The 26783-nt window shown below is 38.8% G+C and overlaps 1 protein-coding gene across 7 annotated transcripts in view; it reads left to right on the plus strand.

The window, feature by feature from the left end:
* auts2a (activator of transcription and developmental regulator AUTS2 a) overlaps positions 1 to 26783 on the plus strand; it is a 718963-nt gene that overhangs the window by 638484 nt on the left and 53696 nt on the right. For all 7 annotated transcript variants that reach the window (XM_057820249.1, XM_057820252.1, XM_057820251.1 and 4 more), the window contains exon 6: positions 1129 to 1177. In XM_057820249.1, the coding sequence (XP_057676232.1) occupies positions 1129 to 1177 (49 nt within the window). The remainder of the gene's footprint in view (positions 1 to 1128; positions 1178 to 26783) is intronic.

Here is a 26783-nt window from a genome sequence, read left to right on the forward strand (position 1 = left end):
TAAGCTTTGCTTTTCTTTTATTATCCGTACTAAAATCCCCTAACCGCATATTTTATTTGGACTCAAAAGATGCTGTCGGTGCTGCGCCTCGGCGGTTTTTGGCTGTCGAGTCACGGACCAACAGTGCCACCAAGTGGAGGGAAAAACAAATGCTGTTTGAAAGAAATGTACTGTACATTGAATTTTTTTGTCTTTTTTTTTACGTTATACATAGTCGTATGATTGACATAACGGTGGGATAACGTTGGGACGATGAGGTTTTTTTTTTTTTTTTTTTTTTTGCAACAATGCTATATTAAGAAATACCAATAATTTTCTAACATGAAAGCATTAAACCATGATTTGGCAATTGAACATTTTTGGTCTTTTAAAAATAACTTAACCGCATAAATATCAGGCATCAAGATACGTGGACATCCCATTTTGGGTCATGCAGGCCACAAATTTAACATTTGCTATATGACTCAACATGTCATGTCTGCATATGTAAACACCAGGTCTCAATTATAGTTATTTTTTTTAAATATAATTATTTTAATATATACTTATTATGAATAAAGACACCTTGCCTCTTGCCCATTGTTCGCTGGGATAGGCTCCAGCCCCCCGCGACCCTCGTGCGGATAAGCGGTTCAGAAGATAAATAAATGAATGAATAAATACATGTATAAATCAACCATAATGTTGATAAAACAAATTAATACATTAAAAATGAATAAAAGCAGAAATACACTTTTGTTATGGCCCCTAACAACACTGCAAATATGATTTAATTTTTTTTTAAATGTCGTATTATTAACCTCATTGCCTGCCTACTACACAAAATAATGTCCAATTAATTTAAACTTGGAGGATAGGCTTTGAATGCTCATGTTTTAGTGCCACTGACAGTGCTGAACCTCCAATTGATTTTGACCGTGCGCTGCCAGCCTTTCCCGGTCAAAATGGATTGGACGCCTAGCGCCGTCAGCTGCAGCCAATGAGTGCCCTATTTTGGGTTAATTAAATCAGTAACACTCTGTAGTTTCCCCTGAAGAAATCTTTGCAGAATAACATTTCTGTAAACGTGTAAATTTGTTTTATTTAACTGTTACATGAAAAAATGTGGATGTTTTTTTTCTTCCCCAGGTTTCCGATGCCAGCTCAGAGCAATTTTTCAGCACAGCCGCACTTAAAGGTATGTGCATTTTATTTGATTTGTCTTTGATGCTGAACATAATACAGAAATTTGTATGTATGAGAAGGGCACAGGTGTCTTTGTTGTTTTTCGTTTATTGGCATTGCATTACACAAACAGCTGGGTGCACGGAAATGTATCGAATTCTGTCAGTAAACGACTTTTGCCTTGTCGTTTATCTGTGTTGCTGGAAAATGTTCTCAGGGAATGACGCAAGAGCAGGAAAGGCATCTATTTATGGCCTAAGTGCGTTAACATCACATGTGACCTCATTATCAAGTCACTAATTTGCTGTTAAAAGCAGACTCATTTTCTCTGGCTCAGGGCTAATAGAGGTGTCCCCACGTGAATGGACATTCCTGTGTAATGTGGTGGTGGAGTAGGAGGGCAGTCTTTGGGAGGGAAGCTTCAATACTAGGGTTATGACCCCTTTAGGGCTGTGGCAGCAACCAGGCCGGTTACAGCTAATGCGTCTACCTCACATTTCCCACATTCTGGCCTTTGATTCCCTCCAAGGCTTGATTTGTGCCATTCATGGAGGGTCGTGGTGGTGGGGGGGCTGTTTCAACGGCCTTGGCAGGGAGGCTTCCTTTTGAACGTGCTTCTCCATAGATTGATTTGGTTCCCTTGAAAGGATTAGGGCCTCCTTTGTGCATCTTAAATCAACAGAGGGCCACCCTCTTTCCCTTTCTGTGAAAGGACCTGACCAGGGGAAACAGTACACAAAAATACGCGTATTCTCTGCTGCGTGGTTGTTCCCCTTACTCTCTTGGTCTCCATTTCCATTTAAACATCTCCTTTTCATCATCGCCAGCCTTTCCCCCCTCCCACGCCATATGTTAACGCCTTTCGCAATAGGCGGGTAAAAGAATCCAGGTGCAAAGAAAAGAGGGACCGTTGGTATTTTTATGGTGTTGGGAGTAAAAGGTTGGGAGGGTTTTTGTTGGAGGGGATTACCTTCAAACCTAAAGATCTAGACCACATGACAAACAGCACATTCCAAAGACATAAACATTATAGTTTGTGGCTTATATATTAGACAGTGAAAATCCTTATTATTCACGAGGCAGTTTTGAATAGTCTCCATTAGGGGAGTGACAATCAGTGTTGTTAATAACTGCATTAGAGTATAACGGCGTTACTGACAGCGTTATTTTTGTCAGTAATGAGTAATCTAATTACTTTTCCCATCTTTGCAATGGCGTTACCGTTACTAAGGACATGAAGGCATGCGTTGTTACAATTTGGTTGAATGACGAAAGACTTCTGAGAGACACGGAGAGAGCCTAGTGGGAGAGGGGAAGGGGTTGTGACGCCGTTGCAAACGGGTTGTGACGCCGTTGCAAACACGATGCAAGGTGGCTCGGAGCAGTAGCATAGAATTCGAGTTCTCGTTAACATTAGCATTTAGCGTGGCGAGCGTCATCTTAAACGTTTGGGAAACTATTTTATTTTTTTTTATACATACAGTTCGTGGTGTTCGGGTGGGTACAATTCATTGAAAATAATGGTCTGTTTTCTTGTTCAGTATGCATTTGCATTACCAATTGGGACTTGTCTAGGGCTGCAGCTATCGATTATTATAGTAGTCAATTAATCGATGAACTATTTAGTTCAAATAATCGAGTAATCGGATAAGGAACATGATTAATTAAAATACCTGAGCTGAGCCTCAAACTGTATTTAAAAAAAAAAAAAAATGAGGATCTATGTCCAACAAAAAAACAATTGGCTAACTTACGTAGCGAAAGTCTGCTAGCTTAAAGGCAATAAAATGCTAACTTTTAAAAAAATTTTTTTTTACAATGCTCTTAACAAATGGTTCAGACACATATTCCCACAAAAACGGCTAAATATACCTATAAACTAAATTATGAATGCATTAAAAAACATTTGCTCAAACAAAAACTTAGCTTACGTTGGTCTTAACAGGGAGCAGTTGGATTCAGCCATGTAAAATTAGGCAGACCAGAGAGCAGTGTAGCCACCCTAATTAATAAAACTAAATGCCAACACTTTGAAAACAAACAATTACAACGTCACTTTAATTAAACTAATACTCGAAGCAATAACATTTAATTCGAATATTTTTCTAATGGAATACTCGAGTTAATCGATTAATCGTTGCAGCACTAGTCTTGTCCTTGTAGATGCTACAATATAATGATAATTTGTAATTTGTAAGTCAAAGTTTACCATATTTTTTGGACTATAAGTCGCAGTTTTTTTTCATAGTTTGGCTGGGGGTGCGACTTACAGTATACTCTGGAGTTACTTATGTGTGAAATTATTAACACATTATTATATAATTTAACATATTATTTTGGTGTTTTGGAGTGACACTGATGATTTGGTAAGTTCTTTATACTATAGTTATCTGAATAACTCCTAGTAGCTATGTTACGTCAACATGCCGCCACGTTCGCATTTCGTTGTTCATTCATCATGTAACATTATCATACTGTACACTTATTCAGCATGTTGTGCTCTATTGTATTTTTATTCTAAATTACCTTTCAAGATGACCTATCTGTTCTATGTGTTGGATTTTATCAAGTAAATTTCCCCCCAAAATGGGACTTATACTCCGGTGCGACTTATGTTTTTTTCCTCTTCGTTGGGCATTTTATGGCTGCTGCGACTTATACTCAGGTGCGACTTATAGTCCGAAAAATACGGTATATACAATTACACTCTTGTATGGGTGAAATTTAAAACAATGTAAAAAGGGTGACCTATGTTTTTGTTTTTTTTGTTTTTTGAATGAAAAAGACAGTTCAATTCAATCAGTTAATATGAACAAATTTGATGTGAAAGATGTTATACAATGGATCATGTAATAACATGTAGAACATGAAAAGTAATGTCAGTTACTTTGCCAAGTAACTAATTACTCTTACGTTGAGGTAACTGAGTTACTAACGCAATTACTTTTTGGGAGAAGTCATTTGTAAATGTAACTAATTACTTTTTAAAGTAACATTAACAAAACTGGTGACAATATATCAAAATGGTGCCCTCCGTGAAGTTGGCCCCCCATCAGATGTAAATTAATATAAAAATGTTGTCAATCGTTTGTGCTGCAAAAAGTTTTTTTTGTGCTGCCATCATTTTTAAGATACAGTATTTACAATTCTTTTATAGGTTAATCTGAGGTCAACTAGCCTCCAATTTTGATTAAAAATGGTGTGAACCGTTTATGCTTCGTCAGTGCTGTAAAAATTTTCGTTCGTGCTGCTGTCATTTAATAGGTATTGAGATATTAATTTCGAGTGATGACGTCAATCGCAGCCCCTCCATCGCGGCTGACAGAGCCTACCAACTGTCTCAATAACAGAGGGGGGTCCAAACAACTTGCGAATCACTCGAAATTAATATCTCTAGCCCCCCTTTTAATGCAGAATGGACCCGAAGGTGTGCCATTTGTTTGCGCTACGTTTGCGCTAGTTGTTTGGATTGCCCTCTGGTATTGAGAGAATTGGTACGCTCCGTCAGCCGCAGGAGTTGCATACGAAAAGCTGCAAGCGATGTCATCACTCGAAATTCATCCTATTATCTATAAATTGATAGCAGGCCATTTTTTTACAGCACAAACATAGTATTAACAAATGGCACCATTTCGGGTCCATTTTGTAAAAAATGGGGGTCAGTGTGACATAATCACTCGAAATTAATATCAATATCTAAAAAATGATAGCAGTACAAATGAAATTTATACAGCACAAACGATTGACATCATTTTTAGCCATTTTAAATCAAAATAGGGTGCTGGTTGACCTCAGATTGACCTAAAAAAAAATTGTAAATATCTTAAAAACGATAGCAGCACAAACAAAACGTTTTACAGCACAAAAGTAGCACAAACAAATGACATCATTTTTATATAAATTTGTGTCTGATGATAGGCTAACTTCACGGAGGTAAAATGGTGATGTATCGCTTTACATACTTTGTATCCCAAAAGGTTATCGATGTGCTCCTGACAAAGAATCGATATATATCATTTTAAAAAGGTGTCACTGTTTGGAAAAAGGAACCAATAGGTTGCTATCAAAATCCTCCACGAGAATATTGTCTGTGTTAGCTCATTGGCTGCCATTGACGGCACTAGACGTCCAATCCATTTTGCCTGGGAGGGTCAAAGGTAGAGTGGACATTTAGTGCACTCAATGGCACTGAAACAGAGCATTTACAGCCAGTCTTCCCGGTTTAGGGGGCATTTATAGGTCACTTCATGTTCATTTTAGAACATTTACAAGTCACTTCTGGTTGATTTTGTGTCTCTTTCTATTCATTTTGGAACAGTCCCAGGTTGCTTCCTGTTCAGTGACCCAAAAATCAACAGCAAGTGACTAAAAAATCAATATATAGTATGTTGTAGAATGATTTCCTTACCCATGTATTGAAAATTGTTTTATCGTTATATTGTGGGATCGTTATCGTGTCACATCGTGAAGTACCCAGGTGTTCCCACCCCCAGTCTCCGTTGGTTATCTACTGTTGAAATGGTAATAATGCCCACAAAAAAGAAACAATCTAACATTTAAGAACAGCTAAAAAGTGTTAATCAAAACAGAATTATCTTTGGTAAGGCAGACTTTTTTTAACACAGCCCTTTTTGCCCATTTAAACAAGTAAGCAAGAACCTAACCTTGAACTAAATAATCAAACTGGTGTAATTCTGTTATTTTCAAATCCTCAATCATTTTTTAATGCATCTAAAAGAAGTATTTTGTCATGTGCCGACACTTCACTTTCTCTTACCCTGTCTTAATCACTATTGCTTCATTTTAGCCTGAAACGGATTCCATTAACTAAGAGTCATTAAATGTAAGCTCTAATTAGCTTGGCTGTCAATGCCTCTGCAGGTGTCCTGTTGCAAGCTCACCTGATACTTTCGCTCTGCTAGACACTTAGCTACGGTTGGCGGTGGAGGGGGGTGGACACATTATTTTCACCAAAGTCGAAATCGTTCCGAGACCGCTATCCAGCGAGATATTGGAGATGACACAAGAGCACAGCTTGTGACCACAAACGCCTGCTGACAGATCCATGAAACAATTTAAGAGCTTTTTCAGAAACTGCTATACTGCATTTGATCACCTGCTCCTTTCCACATCTATCATGGTCAACCTCAAAGGCCCCTCACATTGTTTGTTTGAGTTTAGCCTAAGTAGTTGGATTACAACAAAACCACATTCTCAGCATTGCTTGAACTTGTGGTGTGCAGAATTAATTTATCATTCTTTTTTGTAGATTGCAATGGTTGAGAACTGCACTGCAATATACTTTAGACCTAGAATTAAGAGTAGTAACGCATATGTTTTTGCAGTGACTCATTTTTCAAAACTGAAGTTTTGGTATAATCGAAAAGACCGCAATCTCAGCTTTCCGATAACATAGCGACCATTTTACTATATTTCTTTTCTGAGAAATTGCGACTTTAAGCTGGGTGGTCTGTGCATTTTCGAATTCCAAATTTAGGAGAAGACGGACTCGGAAAATTGGCACTTGTATTTTTATAACCATTTACTTGTCCTTAGCAACCAGCATGTTAGTGAAGCCACACAACAAAATTTTACATTTAAATTTAGGACATGCTGAAGTAGAATTTCATGTACATTTCAGCCATGAAGTAATGACTTTAATTTTTTTATTGAGCCTTTCTAAAATTCATTCTGAAACAGTATCATTGAACGTCATTAACATATCAAGATGAAATGATTTATGGATTAATGTCCAAATTTGGAATCATTATTTTCATTTCCTTTGATTTGACCATCGCCAGCGTCATTTTCCTCCCTTTTGTTACCTCATTCAGGGCTCCAGACATTTTTTTACTATGAGCACAGTGGCCTCTAAATAAAAATTATAGGGGCGCACACTGTTAATCGACATGCATTAGTTTTTCTCTAATTTTCACTGTTAACCGTTAAATACTTTCATAATAAATTATTAAAAATACAAACTTTTATGAATCAGTTTTATTCTCTATCAGTTTTGACATCTACCAGTATACTGCTTACAAATTAGGTTAAACATGGGAAGACCCAGCTCTAACATGGATGCGAGGTGTCCCATTTATGACAAAAAAATAGGATATATGAAAAAGTTTAAAAAGCAGAATCTAAAGATTTTAGTGCTGCAACCATTAATCTATTAACTAGAGTAATTTGATTATAAAAAAGCTTCAAATCAAATTTTGCTGCTTCAATGATTTGTTTAGATCAAATGGCTTTGTAATGGTTTGTTTTTAAAGTGTTTGCATTTAGTTTTATTGATTTAGGTGGATAAACTGCCCTCTAGTAGTAACAGTGAATATGACATAACTCATTTAACCTCCAGCTGCTACCTGTTAAGACCAACTTGTTTTTTTGTTTTTTTTTTTCGCGCTGTTTTTTTTTATGCATTTGTTATTTAGTTTTTAGGTATATCTAGCGTTTTTTTTTTTTTTTGTGGGGATATGTGTTTGAACGATTTTTTTGAAAGCATTGTTTAAAAAAAATGGTGGCATTTTATAGCATTTCAGCTAGCGGACTTTTGCTATGCAAGTTAGCCAACTGTTCTTTTGTTGTACTCAGATCTGCATTCATTTTTTTATTTTTATTTTTTTATACAATTTGAGGCTAAACTCAGGTACTTTAATTTATTTTCAGATGAAAGTGCAATTCTTCATAGTTCGAAGAAACACTCAGGAATTTTCCTTTTTATTCGCATTTAATGCTCTTTTGAAAGTGCAGTCTTAGTAAGCCTTTGTTTTACATCTCTTAAAATTTATTCTGCAACGCATTAAATGTTACGAATACAATAACTCGATTATTCAAACTAACTAGTTGATGGATTAATCAGTTACTAAAATAATCGATAGCTGCAGCTCTAAAAGATCATGGGTGTAAGTCAGGGGTTGGGAAACCTTTTGACCAAGAGAGCCAAAACACCTAATATATTTTATAATGTGATTCCACAAGAGCCATACAGTGTGTGTGTGTGGGTTTAAATATACACTGTACTATATTCTATGTTCTGTTGCCAGTTTGTCCTTGTATGTTTTGTGAACACGGTTTGTTTTCGTGAATGCATTTGAATGCATCACACGGGAGGGACAAACAACAAAGAAAGTCTAACATCATTACTTGGGATGTTACAATTGTTGCACAGTTGCTCACTCAACAGAAACATGGTGTGGCAGATATATCCTGGTAGCAGTAACCACAGAAGACGACCAGGAAGACGTGTGCGTAACAGTGGCTGAAACAGTAGGAGCCTCTCCGGGCGCCTTCGTGAGTCTTGCTATCCTGGAAGTGGCTACAATTTGACAGTCTAAAAAGTCACGAAAGTGAAAGCGATTGTCAACCTGTGTGACTTGGGGTACCACGCGGCTTTCGTGGTTTAATTTTCCCTTATGGATTTTGTTATATGCTCCAGTTCAGTCGGCATCGAGTCGGGAGGGGCCGACCCCGCCGCTGAACGAGCGGTGACCGCTTCACATGACACATATTGTCCACCTTCTTTTTCTTCTGTTGTATTTTACCTTGGCAAACCACCTCGTTACATTACCTGCAACCAGTGGATTTAAACGTGAAGGAGTTTGTCAGCAACAACAACTAATAAAAAAAAGCAATGTTATTGGTCACGCATGTGAAAGTAGATGAAAAAAAACTCTCACTGGCTCTAATTTTAGTCGCAAAATGCGACCATTTGGTCGCAGTCTGGAGCCCTATAAGGGCCAATATTGTCCTCATGTATGTAGACACTAGTTCAGTCCACTGCGATGTATTTGCGGCACCATCCAAATTGGCATTTTGTGACCGTAACATATCCATATATGACCATGGCTTTCCATCAATGCGCAAAAAGAATCGTACAACCTCATCGCATGTGTTTTCGAGTTTGATACATGAGTCATTATTTGTGACCCAAACCACATACTGTACTGTGTAATTATTTCATCATGCAATTTCAGTTAAAGATGTCTTTTGAGGTCTCCCTCGCAGCTGTGACTAAGCCACGAGTTCAAAGCAGCGTACACACCATGTAGTAATTCTCACCCTCCCTATCCACCTCCGCCCACAGCACAGCACTGATTTCGCAGCGCTTTACTGGAGTTAATGTGAAAATGTAGCAAGCGTCGCAGTTGCGATGCTCGTGTGAAGAGTGCCGTCAGTGAAGTGCGTCAGGCTTGAGTGTTTCTGTCACCGGGGGAGAGAGAAATGCGCGATGCGGAAGGTTTAATTCGCGGCGCTGATGGCATTGTTTTTTTAAAAAAAGCAGGGGTGAACTTAGGTGGCAGATATCAGAGCTAAAGAGCTCCCTGGATTGTCATGGAGAGCTCCGCACGCCGCAAAATGGCCTGTGAGCCGATCGTGTGTGTGGGAGGCTTATGTTTCTTTCGCCGCATTGAGACTGTGGTGGGTGATGAAGCAGTGTGTGATTTGCGCCTGAGCGGCCACCTGCTATATTCTTGAGTGATATAGAGAGCAGCAATCACGCTGCAAATCACCTAGCCACCTCTGGAAGGCTTTCAGTTGACTGGAAAGAGTAGGTTGCCCTTTCACAATCCTAGTGTCGCTTTACTGCCTCGGGGCCTCCATTCGCTGCCCTCCCGTTGACCTCACGCTGACCTCCAGCATCCGTGTGGTTTGAGTGTCAAGAAATCAGCGCCGTTTGTGGAACTTGACCTGATGTGCAGTGGAAAGATGACCTGGCTACCATTTGCCTGCTGGGCCTTCTGAGGAATGGCTGCAGTCAAGGACAATTTCTTTTTCCCCTGCCAGGGGCTTAGAGGTCACCAGGAGGTCACTGCCCCTCCCTGTTGCATCCATAATATTAGCAAAATAGCATTCGTGCTGCTGTCGGTGCTGCTTTTCTACAAGTACCAATTCCAAAGCAAACATTATCTTCTGGCGCTTTTTTTCTAATGTGAATGTTTAGGATGATACCATGCAAGAAGGATGGAAAGATTCTTTATGTATGTGAGTGAACAAAAAAAAAAAAAAAAAAACATTGTCATTTATCACTTTTTTGGGATTTGAGAACTTATAGATAGATTTGGGTGAAAATTTACATTGGCCTTTAGCGATAATTAATAAACTGATTCATTGTCCAATATATAAAATAGCCAACGACAGTTGTTTTTTACTATATCTAGTTATCATCCGAAACATAAAATGACAAACAATTCTGCTTTTAAGGGCACTATAAATTGTGTGTCATCAACATTCATTCATGCGGCCTTGTTCTCTCTCCCTCTGTAAGCAAACTAGCTCAAAGGTGATCATATTTTGATTTCCAAAAAGAAAACACAAATAACAGACGTACAGTAAATAATCATTTCGTCTTATATTCAAAGTTTATATGGATCGATAGCATGCACACAATGACGTTGCATGACACACACACACATTGGGACAGTTTGCACCGACTCTCGGCAATCTTGAAATATTGCTCATATGGAGTGGAGAGAAAACGGATATCCTCCTATCCTTATCCTCAACCCATTCTATATTTTTATGACTGTTGTCAAGGCCGACCCTTCCCCAAAAGCTGTGTTCAAGGCAAGCTAGGCGCTAACGCACAGCTGCACCGCTACAGTAGCTCCCTGTCTCTCTCGTTTTTTGATGACGTAATTGCTGCATGAATTCTGATTTGGGAGACTTTACAGTTCAGACCGCCGCGACATTCTTCAAAAATGTGGCCCAGATCGGATTTAAGCCACATACGAAAATGACCCAGATCAGATTTGAAATGGTTGACTTCTATGCGACTAGTCCTGTTCAGACCGTCACTTGAGTCGGAAAAACACAAAAAAATTGGATTCGTCGCAAAGACCTACAGTGTGAACCTAGCCATACTGTACTGTAAATGATATGGTGTGAAGAATAAAGCTGTGAGTTACTGCATATTTTGGCATCGATCTAGTCCAAGTGAATACAGGGCCAGTATTGGTAATGTAGATACTACTTAATATTTAAGGTTCTTGGTTAATGGCATCGGTAAATTTTAGTATTCATGACCTTCTAGTAGGCATGACAATCTGCAACCTAGTCTACTTTTTTTTTCATATCATCGGATCTAGATTCTTATCACGAATTATAAAACTTGTTTTTTTACTTTGTTTTGTTTTAATTGGAATTGTTAATACAGTGGCGTCTACCGTTGTATATAAGCTTTAAGCTAGCCAGCATTCGAAAAAATAGACATTTGTTTTGTATTCAAATGGACAATATGTCTTATTTTCTTTGTTAAGTTCAGGGTGTCCCCTGCCTACTGCCTGTAGTTAGCTGGGATAGGCTCCAGCACCTCCGCGACCCTCGTGAGGAAAAGCGGCATGGAAAATGAATGAATGAATGAATGAATGTGTTCTTAGCTTTATAGATTACCTCACCTTGTATGTAAAAAAAACCCAACATTGGTCTGTTTTTGAAGGACTGTTGAAAATCTGCTAAATTAGTCAGTTTGAATCTTCATACAATGCATCTGGGCGATTTGATATTACATGGCTGATCACCGAGATCGATCTAAATTATGTCAGCAAGGGAAAAAGTATCAATACCATTACTACGCTATCGATATTTCTATTGTTTATCGCAGTAGTTTCTAGGAATTTGTATCGTCCTACTTATCGTGACTGGTCTAGATGCACCCTATAATTGATTGCCGATAAATCTAGAACAGAGATCTGCAATTTAACAATTTGTATCTCTATTTTGAGGGAGCTGTCAACACACTCAAGTTTGCAATGAAATGCCACTGTCATTGCACTCCTAATACCACAACATTGTCACATGCATGACCTTAAGTAATATGTTCTCAGACATGTGTCTCAATCTGGGTACTGCATATGCAATATTTGCACAGTTACATTATTGCATTTTTGCTAAATCAGTATCTATGCACAAACTGTCATTTGCAATTATCAAATCAGGCATTTGCCTCCTAGTCTGAGTATTGCAAATTATTCTATTATATTCTATTTAGTTCACTTTTTTTCAGGACTTGGTAATACCTACACCCGTAATACATATACATAAAGTGTCTTAAATGTATGCATCTAACGAATTTTGAGATTGAAGGTTTTGTTGTTGCCCGCTTGGCTGAAATTTGTTGACAGACGATCCTGTTTAGACAGGATGCTGAGCAGGTCTGTTGGTCCTTCAGCAGCACAAAGGGGTCATTGAGAGTGTGTTCCTCAAAGCCAGAGGTTTGAGACTAACTGAATCCATCCATCTTAATGCATTTATTTCAGCACCAGGAGAGCAGCAGGGAGACTGTGTAAACACTCTCTATTTCCGACATGCCACATGTAAACCCAAAGAGCCTGGAATCCATCAGACCAAAATTAAAGGTCTACATCTCAAACACAAACATTTAAATGGGCTGCACTCCAGAGATCAAAGTCAAAGGCCTTATGTTCCCCCTTGGTCTACATCTGTTTGCTTGCCAGTTAGGCTTGAATGGGCAGCAACTGTATGATATATGCACAGACTAATCTGTTTTATACTTCTTAGGTTGATCTAGGTAAGGCGCACATTGTTAGAAATAGTTTTTAGGTTTACAGTGGCACCTTCAATGCAAGTGTTCCAACTAATGAGTTAAAAGGTTTTGCTTGGTCAAGTTCTTATTCTGCTTTGTGTTGATAGAAAAAATTGCTAATAAACCTCAGGTTAGAGACTGTTGCTAACAACGATTTTTGAAATAGATTATTTCAACTACTTCTTGGGTACAGTTTAAATGGAAAGGCTGGAACGGATGAATGCTCTTTCAAGTAATTTAATTGGGGCAAATTGATTTAATTAACGAGTAAATTGGGTTACAAGCCTTGTCACTGAGCAAATTAATCTCATACGTTAAGGGACCACTGTCTGTCTGTTTGAGAAGTGAGTGAAGCTGCCAACAGAACATGAAGTTAGTTGCATGACTACTTTTAACTCTTATAACGTTAAGCAGTGAGTCTGTTTATTGTTTTATGATTGCAGAAATTTCCAATTTGACATCAGAGGTCAAAATATGAAACGCACACTTCAATGTGATGCAGTTCGATGCCAGAGTAACCTCAAAAACAAAATAATGAACTCACTACATTTTCAAATAGAAGTGAATTTTACACTTTTGAGGGATTATGTAAGGCTCATTCTTAATGTTGTGGCAGGTGAGTGTCTATTTGTATTGGAAATATGCCATTTTAGGCTTTTTTATAGTCACAGTGTGACTGATGGACGTGCAGTGTTGATTGAATGGTAGGAGCGGAAAATAGCACGTCTCCCCCGATCCCAGGAGAAATCCTCCCCATCAGCATCACCAGTGACCATTGATCCAATGCGACATCAGCCACTCTCCTGCCAACTGTGCCGCATTAACAGGGTCAGAGCACCACACACATACACATATGCACACATCACTTATCAAGAAACGGGCATTCCCAGTGCTCGCTGTTGGTGTGTTCAGGCCAATTATGCCTGTGTCAGTCTTGAGTCCCCACGGCAGAGGTGACATTGCCAAAGTGGGAAAGGGAGCAGACCTCCTTAATGAGGCCTCATGGTGGCTCATGCGTGTATGCACATTAGTGTGTGCATGCATAACAGCAGGACTTCTGGTCTCCAGTGTTCAGTCCTAATCTATCTTGTGTGTCTGTGGTTGTCTTTTTCCCCTTGTCAAGGTCTTCAGCCTGCAGCCATATACCTACTACCGGCTCCCCAGTTTTTTTTTTTTTTTTTAATATTTGAAAATGAATGCTATCACCTCATAATGCCCCTTAAAGAGACAGCCAACACCTCGTACAGTATATGACCCTCAAGTGAGAGACTGTTGCACAAAATATTTAAGTATGCAGATGTCAAATTTCTCTGACCACTGATAATGAAGAAAATGATGTTTAAACATAAAAAATTGAGTTGCCTGATAATTACTTTCTTAATTGATAACTGATATCCCGATATTGTCCAGTTCCAAAAATTGCGATACCGATATATGTGGTCGTGGACTTAACATATTATGGCTATTTGTATTGTGTTGCCCCACTGGATGCTTTAATAATGATAAATGTAACAACTGCAAGGTTTTCCAAATAAACTTTCTGTAAAAAAATTAAAAAAAAAAACAAAAACAAAAAAAAAAAAAAGAACAACCTCAACAGAAGCTGTGGGGAAAAGTGCCTATATTGCACCACTATTGCTGAAATCAAAATAGCGCAACCATCAGGTTTTTTTTTTTTTTTTTTTTGATCAAGTGCAAAGTGCCAGTAAGTCATTGCCAAGAGGCATTTTGCTGGGCTTTTGCACAGCTTTGTGTATTTTATTACTTTTCTTAGTGAGCATTTCTTTCTGGTCGCGCTTAGTTATTGGTAATCATTTTACAATTCATAATTTTCAATCATTTATTGTTCATTTATTTTTGGACCAACAACACAAATGGTCTGCTCACATACCAAATCCTAAGCTTCTTCATTTGTAGACATCTAATGGTCAATAAGCATAACTGCTGTGCTAAGTTGTGGCCAGCTCTTGTACAAAGGCAGAAGGCTTCTACATTAATTTTGAAGGCAACATGCATATTGGCCCAAAACCAATGTCGATGTTAACCGATATCATTTTTAAATACTTTTATCGCCCGATATTATCAGCTACATGATAATATCGAACAACTCTTTACAATTTTAACAACTTTAACAGTTGATTCACAACGTTAAATTAATTGAATGTAGCTTAAAGCTGCTGATACAGAATGGGGACTTGAGTACTTTTGTATACTGTTTTGAACCGTTAACTTGATACTGAAATAGTAGTTTATTAAAGCCTGAGAGGATTTTTGTACAGTTTTTTTTTTTGGGGGGGGGGTGCATTAGTAATCATTTTATAATCAAATTGTAGCCTCTGAATCGTAATCGAATCGTTAGGTGCCCCAAGATTCCCACCTCTAGTATTCATGACGTCACAAGGACAGGCGGAAAATCAAGGATACTTGCATTTGATTGGCTAAATAGTTCTGACATGGAAATAATGTCGGCCGGCCGCTACCCGGAAATACTGGAGTTTATTTACTTTTTTCTCTACTATTACCTCAAGATAAAATTCTGCATTCTATGTATTAAACAAGATTCTCTCTGCTGGGATACGCAATATAAAGGTGTTGTCTGCCCCTTAAGTTTTATTCTTAACAATCAAGTAATCAATAGTATATCTATTTATTGTGGTCAGTGTGTCCTGTGTTTAACAAAAACAATGTATTACAAACGTTTTCAACATTGCAAATGCACATTTCATTGATCAGATCTGGCTTTTTCAATAGCGATATATATTTATTTCTGGTGCAGGGGTTGTCCATAAACGCAGAAATTGCACTATAGTGTTGAACTTAACTGACACTACAGTCTTCCACATTTGACATTTTGGCTTTAAAAACACTTTTAAATGATGAATGCACTTGCTGTAATCCCCAACAGTCAAGTGAAAAAAGTGCAGTGTCTCAGTTTGTACAGCTTTTAAAGGAGAGGTCGAGTTAAAGACTCTTTCTGTTTTCTTGTCAGCTTCCGTGGACCCAAAAGGGGGTCAACACTGTGCAAGTAGAGTGTAAACATCCCCTTTTAAAGAGACAAAAAAGCTGCAAGAGAAAAGAGCACAAGGGCTCTGATCAGGATTGATGAAAGCAAGGATTTAATTGCTCCCACAAGAGATGGGGTTATCTTTTCTCTCCCCCTCTCCTTTTCTCGTGCACTCTGTGGGTCTTATAAATATGCAGGACAGAAATAAAGCTCTGATGAGCCGCAGGGCGGATTAGAGAGAACTACAGATCGGGATGGTGGTTTGTTAGCAGGACTTCACAGAGCCTTTGCATGTGTTTCTGCTCTGTACGCACATAGCCTGGCTTTCATTTGCCTCAACCCACATTTTATTGTATTTCCACAGGCTACCATTATAGAGCTGGTGTGCTAGAAGTTGTGATAGAACCATGCCAGAGCTATTAGGCAACTTTGCCTCACGTTGTTTGATGTGGTCTAAGATAGCAAGCTAGCGTCATGTGTAGTTGAAGATAAATTGCTGCGTGTTGAGAGGTAATGAAGGTAAATGTTGAAAGATTTTCTCTTTTTAAGTAAACTGTGTTCAGTTTTTTCACCTTCATTGACTTCTTCTTTCCTGGCGGGTTGCCACATTTCTTCTAAGCCTGCCCAAACCCATCAATGTCCGTCGGGCTGTCACCATCTGCTAGAGATTAAGCTGCTCCTGGTGGGAGATATTTGATTTCAGGGTTCCAGCATCAACTGACGGGTTTGACTGTAAACACTTGTAGGAAAAAAAATCCCTGAAGGGATTGCATTTGCGGGCCTTTCAGGCCAAAAGCAAACAGTCAATTGTGTCTTTACACTCTTAATGTTTTGTGGAGCCGTCAGCATATTGAGATGGGGGGGTTGCTTGCTGGAGCATTTAATCCGGAAAGCCATGTTTGGAAGTGTTTTCCTCAAACTCTTGCTCATACAGTGTGCCGTGTGGTTTTGTGATGTACGGATCCGCTAGCCATGCTTGACACTAGCCAGCTTTTCTGATCCCGTGTTCTCGCTAGCTAGGAGGCTGTGCACAGAGGATTCATTGTTCCAGTAACCTAAACCTCGAGCAGCCGCTGCCCAAAAGGGGATATCAAATTGTGTTCTCCCCACAATTCCACAATCCTCGCTTAATCTTCGAGGCTTGACAAGAAAGCAGGGAGGCAGCAGACTGTTTAGATGGCAGGGCAGTTCAAATAAACAGCTTAAATCCCAACCAGCCTCACCGAATCTTATCCCCCCCAAAAAAGTAATGTGGTCCCAAAGCCACAACTCGTCACACTCGAGCTTGCCAAGAGCCCTTAGCTAATTTGAGGTGTTATTTTGGAAAGCACGTTGATGCGGCTGTGTTGAGGTTTCTGCATGGAGAAGGTGGGCTCGGAGCCTAGAGTGAAAATGTAGGCCTGTTTTACCCTAAATGTGGTTGATGGGATGCTTTTCTACCATACACGTTTACCACTTATTTTTTAACACACATGCATAGATAATTTAGAAACACTATATGAAAAGGATTCCTCCCACTAAAGTTAAAAATAAGATTGTTTTTGTGGTTAATGGTTTCAGAATGTTTTTTCTGGTCGCGCAGTAGGTTACCATACAAAGACAATGCAATCGCTCGTGGAAGGGTGACAGGTAGCTTTGTGACTAGGCGCGTTTTTGCCAGTTTGACCAGATAAGCCACGCCCCACGATGTCGTGCATTGTATTTTCGCGCCACAGAGAAGAAGGCTGAGTTGATCTTTCTGCTATCTATTTCAGCGATGACGAGGATTATGTTTTCTCATTCAGGTTACTGGTTGCCAAAGCCGGAACCTTCTCCAACATTCAGTCAACGAAAGTCCAAAGGAAGAAAGGAAAATAATAGCAGTACGAGAATAGTCAAAATTTTAGAAGATTAAAGTCGCAATCTTAAGAGAATTAAGTCATACATTGTCATATTCCAGGAGAAAAGTCAAAATATTACGAGATCAAAGTAATTTTGTTGCTTATTTTTCCGTTATGTGAACCGGAAGTTGTTTGGTTTCACTTTAGGGATGCAAGGTGTGCCATCTTAGGCACCCCACGATTCGATTCGATTGCGATTCAGGGTTCTACGATTCGATTCTTGAACGATGATCACTGTATTGACGATGATCAGGGTTATCACAATTATCACAATTATCAATACATCGTACAATACTAATTAATAAATCAGACAAATTTTTGTCCATTATTTATTATCTTAATGATTCAACATTCAACACGATGGAAACATGCCCATAAAACAAAAAGCTGCTCTTAAACTGCTTTTTTATTTATTTATTTTTTTTAAAAATTGCAAAAACATTAACCATTTTAAAGGTTTTTTTTATTTCACTCAACAATACAATAAAATTTACGCAGGTGGAATGAATTACACATTTTCTGGAAACAAAGTGTCTTTAGAAATAAGGCTTCTTTTAACCAATATACTTTGTTTTCACAGATTTCTGTACTATTTTCATCATGGATTTACACGTTCGGCATATGAAATACAGGTTAGCGAATTAGCTAATTAGCTCAGCGCTCGGCGCTAACTATTAACACCTCAAAAAAATCATCAATAAAGGCTAAATAGTACAAGAGGGTTCGTGTACTCACCTCCTATAGGCGCACACGGGTCTTAGCAACACACTCAGGACATTTTTCAATTGACATGATTTGAAACCACAGCTGGACATCTGAAAGACGAGGAGCAACGAACTATCTCTCTTCCCCTCTCGCTCTAAAAAATAACGTACAACAATAATAATAATAACGGCACAGAAGCGCGCGGTTCTGTGTCTGCCTGTCTCATACACAAGTTTATTTCAAAGTCTTGTAAAAAGGAGTAAATCTCTCTCCCAGTAACCGGGAGCATCCATCATAATGTTGTGCGTGCGTCCCTTAACTGTGTCCGGGCGGCAGACGTGTCTTGAATTTTGTTTCACTACAAGCGGCTGTCATAAAGTTATGAAGGAAAGTCATCGTTTTTAAGTCTTTATGAATTGTAGTATTACCAGTAGTCATAATTAATAGAAACCTAGCCCTCCACAGGGCTAACGTTCCGTTAGCAAGGTACAGCAACGTTAATCTTATTTATTAGTGCTGAGAAGTTTACTGCTTCAAGATGGCGGCTGTTTACTAATGGTGGCGAGTCTGTCATTTCACATCTAGTTCTATATAAATGTGATGTCCATGAGACGCATCAGACGCTACAACCGTAGCATCATGTGGGCCTAGTTTGTAGCAACGTTGATGTAGTTTGTAGCGGCTGTCGGCTTTAGTCAGGTATCATTGCTTCTTTCTCTACGCAAGTGATGTCAGCTCGTTCTTTCAGAGTTGTTCAGAAGTGATATTCAACATGTAGACATTTGGGAGGGATATCAACTTTGGTAAACAAGACTCTGTTCTCACTGCAGGTCAATTCTGATTTCTTTGCCCACATGCAACATGTATCTACTACACTACACTAATTTTTGTGATGCAGTGTGAAAAGTACAGTTCTGCTTTTTTTTTCCAAATCCAAAATGAGCTTATTCGTATGTGTATGAAAATCGGATATCTTTCAGACACCTCTGCAGTATGAGTTCATGTCCGTATGAATGTAAATTGTATGTCATCAACAACTGAAATATGTTATCCCTTTTGGACAAAAAACAACGACAAACGCAAATGTACCGCGAAATACCTTTTAAAGTTTAAACATCGGCAGACCATGCCACATTTCTGAGCAAAAGGAGAGTGGACTCAGAGTATGGAAAGGATAGAGAGAAGGCTGTTAAAAGTTTGGTCTCAGTGTATTTTTCTAATCCAACGGCCGTGAAACTTGAGCAAGGGGGTAATGGGACAGCACTTGACATGCTCACAAACACATGCACAAAAACACATCAACTTCTGCCGAAGACTTAAGAAGCCAAAAGGCTACATGCAAATTGATACTTTGCCAGGGCTTCGGATATTTGATCGGTGCTGTCATGCTATTAGCACTCTGGTATGAGTTGCTCTTACGATCGACACAGGCGGTAAATCTAATCCTCGCGAGTTGCTTGAATATGTGGTGTGGATGTGTAAAACCAGTTGGCTCCATTTGAAAGCCAGTGAAAGAAGCCTGAGACTGATGACTCTCTGGGGACGCATTTCTCTTTTTCCAGCCTTCCAAATGCTTTTCTCCCCGGCGAAATCACGGCGGTGTCAGCATGTCAGCTCAAGCTGTCACTCAACGTATTGCTGCAAGCCAGTTACACTCACTCTGCCTGATGGCTCACGAGAGGCAGGAAGGAGCTGGAGAGCGAGGGAGAGAAAGAAAGAAGGAATTTTCTACATTGAACACACGATTTGTCGACACGCTTTACTGCAATTGGAGCTACTCAAAAGAACAAAAAAATTGATAACTAAGGATGCCTATTGCCTAAGTGGAAACAGCTGCACATTTAGCCGTCCTTTCCTTGACCAATGGGCCTGTGTGTTTCGGATTTCTTTCTGCATGGAGCACGGGACACAAGTAGGCAGAATCAGGCAGACTACATAGACTTGCTCCACGGCCAGGGTGGCAGCGGACCTTTTACCTGGTATTGTACTATATGTGTGATTGTCGAAGAAAAAAGTTGGGGAACAGTGATTGTTTTTATGAGCATGAATGTACATAAATGTGACATGACCACCTATGTCATTGTTACACACAGCCACTCTGCTGTAGGGATGTGCCATCTAAGGCACCCCACGATTCGATTCCATTATGATTCAGTGTGCTATGATTCGATTATTGAAAGATTATCACTGTATAAACGATGATCACGATTTTCGATGCATCTTTCCCCCTACCTTTCAGGATTTCTTACCTATTGGCTAGTTCATACTTTTAAGCAAGGTATATTTGCCAGTATTAATTAATCAAAGCAGTCAAACAAATTCATGTCAGTTACTTTTTATTTCCAATCACCTAATGATCCAGCAGGAACAATGGAAACATGGCAATATAACACAAAGCTGACCTTAAGCTTCTCTTTTTTACAAGAACGGGCAAAAACATTAGCTGTTTAAAAAGTTGTACTTATTTCTCTCCTAACAATACAATACAATTTTCATTGGTGGAATGAATTCCACATTTTCTGGAAAACATTAAGCAAAGTGCCTTTAGAAATAAGACTTCTTTTAACCAATACACCGTAATTTTCGGACTATAAGCCGCTTTTTTTCCCCCTCACTTTGAATCCTGCGGCTTATAGTCCAGTGCGGCTTATTTGTTGATTTATTTGGGTAACTAGATAACACTTTATTTGATGGTGGCATTAAGAGTCATCCGGCAAATAATGGCCTAACTCTATTTATGTCCAGCTCGGATTTTTATTACATCCATTCAAATGTGAAATAATTTGCCGGATGACATTTAATAACATCTGTGATAAGCATTCATTAATGCTCATGACAGTGTCATGTCATAATTATAATTGTCTTCTGACAGTCTTATGGTGCAACTGTCAAATAAAGTGTGACCAAATACTATAACTAGCAATTGATGAAACAACTGGAATAGTAACTGAAGAAATAATTAGCACAGAACATGAATTTTGATTGTTATTTACATCTGTTGCGCTGCAATGAATGCGAGGAGGTATGTTGGACGATAACAGTGTTGACAGGAGGTGGCAGCAGAGGTTGACTGTCTCCCCCAAGGGAGCAGGGATGTCCAAATGAAGCTTCTTGAAGCAACGAACCTTTGCAGCCAATTGGTTCAAAGCTTCATGGTGGTTCATTTGATCTTATGACAGTCGTATGATGCCGCTGTCAAATAAAGTGTTACCGGTTAATTTCTTTTGGTGTAAATATCCCATAATACAGTGAGTACAGCTGCGGCTTATATTCCAGTGCGGCTTATCGATGAACAAATTCTGTTTTCATGTCAAATTTGGTGGGTGGCGCCTTATAGTGCGAAAATTACGGTACTTTGTTTTCACCGATTTCTGGACTATTTCACATGTTTGTAGAGTTAGTGCTGTACTTAATCCTGGTTTTACACGTTCTGCACATGGAGTAACTTTTGTACACCAACAGACAACGCACAAATGGACATGGAAATAAACGTTAGCGAATTCGCCAATTAGCTTAGCGCTCGGCGCTAACTGTTAACCTCTCAAAAACAACAACAATAAAGGCTAAACAGTACAAGAGGCTTCGTGTACTCACCTCTTATAAACACACACTGGACTTACCAACGCACTCAGGACATTTTTCAATTAGAATGACTTGAAACTAGCAGCGAACTATGTCTCTTCCCCTCTCACTCTAAAAAATAACTTGCCCACAGGACAAGAGGACCCAAAGCGCGGCCACCCGGAGCTTGCCTGTCTCATACATAAAATTATATTGGAGTCCTTTGTACAAGAGTAAATCTCTCACTCAGTAACTTCCTCTGCCGCCATCCTCAGGAGCTTGATCTCGTCTGCCACTTCATTTTTTGTGGCCAGCGAAAGTAAACCAGTCGACTTCATGTTTCCCATTAAAGTGAAATTCAAATCAAATATCTGTAGTGAAGTCAGAATACTTACTGTTATTTTTCCTTTTTAATTTTTTTTTTTTTTTCGATAGGCAAACTTTTTTTAAAATCTAAAAATAACCTGAATATGTGTGGGGTTTTTTTGTTTTTGTTTTTGTTTTTAATTAAGAATTTAACAAATTTAAAAAATAAATAAATTCAGCAAAGAATATCTACTGTTTTTCACTATTTTTCCTTTTTTGCCAACAATAAAAATAAAATAACATTTACCATTTTTCATTTTTTATTAATAAAATAAAGTGTGTTGGAAAAAGAAATTTTAAAAAAAACTATTTCATCTGTTCCTTTTTCAATAAAAAATTTAACCATCAAAAAAAAAGTCAAAACAGTTGGAGAATATGTGCTAGAGGTTAAATAAAAACAGGATTTGGACAATGTTTAGGTCAACAAGTTCTCTAAACGATTAATCATTAATTCATTTGTCATTTAATTGGGGTATCCCTATCTGGAAAACACAATAGCCCTCCAAATGAGACAATATTTATGATTTGGCCGTCGTCAAAGATGAGTGTGACACCCCTATCTATAGTGATGGACAGGAAACGTGTCAGTAGTGTTAAATTATTAAGTTATACTGGGAATGGCATGCGAGTGGGAGTTTCAGTATTTCGAGTGCTCCACTTGCTGCTAGGACCAGCTGCTCCATAAAAGAGGCAATGGAGAGGACATTGCCAATTTGTTGACATTTGGATTATCTCAAACCAACAAATTGGAGCAAAAATCAGGTAAACTCAAAACCGTGATGATATTGTTAATGTAAGATATTGTGTAGTATTTCGTAGTAAGTCGGCAAACCTGTCTCTATCACACATACTTCTCACGTCTCAGCAGTGTTGTGAGAAATATCATCAGATGTTGCATGTACATGTGACATGTTGGCAGTCAAAGAGTGTGACACAGCTGCCATGTCTCCGGGTACGGATTTACACGAGTGTGAATGTTTGCCAAACGCTTGCCATACTCAGAGTTGGGTCCTTGTTCCATGCCACTGTTTTTTCAACACCGGAGTATGACTGCGTCAGATCTTTTAGCTGCGGTTGACAAGTGTTCCCCAGACGCCCACTGGGGGGTAAGTTTATTGCCATACCCGCCTGTGCATCCATAGATTGTGGTGACCACCTGTGCTAGCTTGCCTGTCATCGAAATCCTGCAATGTTCGTTTCCAGCGCCACCTACATTTGTATGAGATATGAGGGCCTCTTTATGTTGATAGCAATGGGAATGAACCCAAATAAAGGAATTTATTGTAATTTTGAGGACGGAGTTGCTCCTCCAGTTTTCAGTTAATGTACTGAGTAATGGCCAGTTGTCGTTACTGCGCATTAGAATCCATATTGTTTTTCGATGGCTTCGAAAGTGCACTCCCACTCCAACTTTATGTGCACATACTGTAAATATACTGCTGGGGCAAACATTTAGGACGCTGTGAAAAGCAACACATTTTCCAAAGGTTGTTGGCAGATGTAGATCAGTTAGCTGCCATCACAGAAGAGCAGCTGTAATCAGAGCTACTGTGGGTGGAAGAGTCTTGCCGCTGCAGTAAATGACTTCATTATGACTTGGAGAGAGTTCCGACGAGTCTATGTATGAATAACTAATGGAAAGATACTACTGTAGAAATTAAAGGATGTGAAATGTTAATTTCCTAATGCTTTTTATCACTTTTAAACTGTTGTTATTGCTAAAATAACTGTAGAAGAATTCTACTTTTGACTAGTTGACGCGAATATGTTGACTAGTTCTGCAACGATTAATCGATTAACTCAAGTAATTCGATTAGAAAAAAAAATATTCGAATTAAAGGGTTAGGGTTTTGCTGTCATGCTGTTTTGCTATTCGTTAAATTAAAGTGGCGTTATAATGGTTTGTTTTGAAAGTGTTTGCATCTAGATTTATTGATTTGGGTTGGTACATTGCCCTCTAGTGGCAACAGTGTATATGACATAACTCATCTCACATGGCTGAATCCAGCTGCTCCCTTTTAAAATCAACAAAAGCTAAGATTTTGTTTGAGCTAATGTTTTTTTTTTAATCCATTCGTAATTTAGTTTATAGGTATATTTAACCTTTTTTTGTGGAAATATGTGTTTGAACCATTTGTTAAGAGTGTTGTAAAAAAAATTTTAAAAACTAGCATTTTGTAGCATTTAAGCTAGCGGACTTTTGCTATGTAAGTTAGCCGATTGTTCTTTTGTCGTACTTAGGTCCTCATTTATTTATTTATTTATTTTATACCGTTTGAGGCTCAGCTCATGTATTTTAATTTTTTTTTAATGTTCCTTATCCGATTACTGGATTATTCAAACTAACTTGTTCATCGATTAATCGACTACTAAAATAATCGATGGCTGCAGCCTTAAAGTCATCAGATGAACTCGACGACTTTAATGGCTCACGTGTAAATGTGCATACACGTACACACATTCGGTTTCTAGTGAATGACATACATACATACATCTGGTTAACATTCAAAGTTTTTTTAATGTGTTTCCGTGTTAAACCATACATTGCATTATTTTAAAAATAAACCAATGATAGCGAACATTTGCTCATCATCTCAAATCAAATAACATTTACTGCTCACATCAATTATTTTGATGCTATATAATAAGATATGAAATCATGCTAACGATAGTTAGCAGCACTAGCAGCTATGAAGCTACAAATAGAAACGATCGGCAAAAACGAACACAAAACCACGTTTATCTATTCCTCCACTGGGTCTTGTGAGAAATGTGCACAAATCCTGTCCAGCGCCTCCAATTCACTCCAAAAACCATACTCACATCATCATTGACTTCTGCACTGCTTGTAAGAGTTGACTAAAGAACCGGAAACGTAGAACCAGAAATAAGCATGTGAGCATCATTTCCAAAATAAAAGCGCGGCTCTACATAGAAAATAAGTGCAGTAAACGGCAAATTAGTAAACAACTTGAAGAGTTCTTAACCATAGCTTGAGTAGAGTTTGAGGTGACACTTTGTTGTAGAGATGTCCCGATCGCATATTTTTGCACCTGTACCCGTCATCTGATTTTGAGAATTTGCCAATACAGTCCCGATCCGATACCCATTTATTTGAACAAAAGTTCCAAACATGTTACCGTCCCACCTTGCCGCCTTCATAATGTGAATTATTTTTTTGACAATAACAAAGTAGAAAAATGCCTGTCTTTATTAAATGCTTCTTTGAGTTAGTCCACTCAAATCCGCTCACGCTTCTGAGAACAGCCTCTCATTTACACAATGAGTTGCCACAGCACACTGATGACTGGGCTGCAAGTTTAAGAGTACCTGTATATAATTAATCCTAATCAAGTGTAACTAAAATTAGTTTTACTTTGTCAATTTGAAATGCGTTTGCAATTATCTCTGTGTATGTGTTTTGTTTTGTTTTTTAAACTTTATATATACAGCACCGTTCAGACAAAGAAATAGTGCCTCACATAAAGAAATAAAATCTGAAATCATCTCTTGTTGCAGTGTTACTGTGAGCTAATATCAGTTGAAAGAATGCGCTTGTCAGACTATCCCAGGCGGAATATTTGGCCTGCTCCCTCTCTATAACCTCTGTCCCCCAAATATTTTTTTCGGATTAGCTTCCCCCTTTTGCTTCTCTCAGCCACCCCAGGGAGTCTAGTACTAATAAAACATCTCGAGTCAAAGACCCTCCACATAGCGGGATGTCCAAGCTGTGTAATCCAACACGCCTCCCAGCTCCAGCATTAGAGAGCTGTTGACATGATAGCAAGTCTGGGAGAGCCAGCAGGGGAGTGTCCGTCATTGCCACACCTCAGTGCCATGGATCCCATTCTAGTATGCCTGTACGTTGAGAATGCAATGCAGTGACACACTGGAGAAGTGTGTTACTCTCAGAACAGCTAATGCTGTTAAAGGCTTCTGAGATAAGGAAGGGGGGATAAGGGGCTAATAGTCTGGAGATTCCCTGGAGGCTTTGGCTATGAGATCAGGGAGAAAGCTTCTGAAGATAATGTTACTGACACAGGATTTCAGCTTCGCCGCGAGCTGATATGACCAAACGTGAGTGCATCCTTGAGCCAAAGCATTGCTAATATAAACAGTTGTAGCTTTTAGAATGGTGGGCAACATAGTAATGAATCACTTCCAACTTGACATGCAAAGGCTCTTAAAAGCTGCGCAGCGGGGCTACATTTATGGAAATGAATGCCTCAGATGATGTGCGGATTTGGGCGACATGAACCCTCCCCATTTTAGGCACCAGAGAGGAGTATTATAACATCAGGGGTCTCAAAACAACTTCCAATCACAGCAGCATGGGAGCTGAGCTCAGCTGTCATCCACTAATATGGACTCTTGGGTATAACACTGAACTGGCAGACTTTTCTGTGTGAATGTTTTGACTCACATGCATTTTGTATTCATGCAAAGCTTCGACTTCCACCTTTTTATTTTAAGGGGTACGTCATTGGAGCAAATTAGATGGGGGGCTCAAGCAACGTCCAAGCATGACCCAGTTTAGTAAGCAGTATATAAACATGGT

Source organism: Corythoichthys intestinalis, chromosome 18 (assembly GCF_030265065.1).
Source record: "Corythoichthys intestinalis isolate RoL2023-P3 chromosome 18, ASM3026506v1, whole genome shotgun sequence".
NCBI lineage: Eukaryota > Metazoa > Chordata > Actinopteri > Syngnathiformes > Syngnathidae > Corythoichthys > Corythoichthys intestinalis.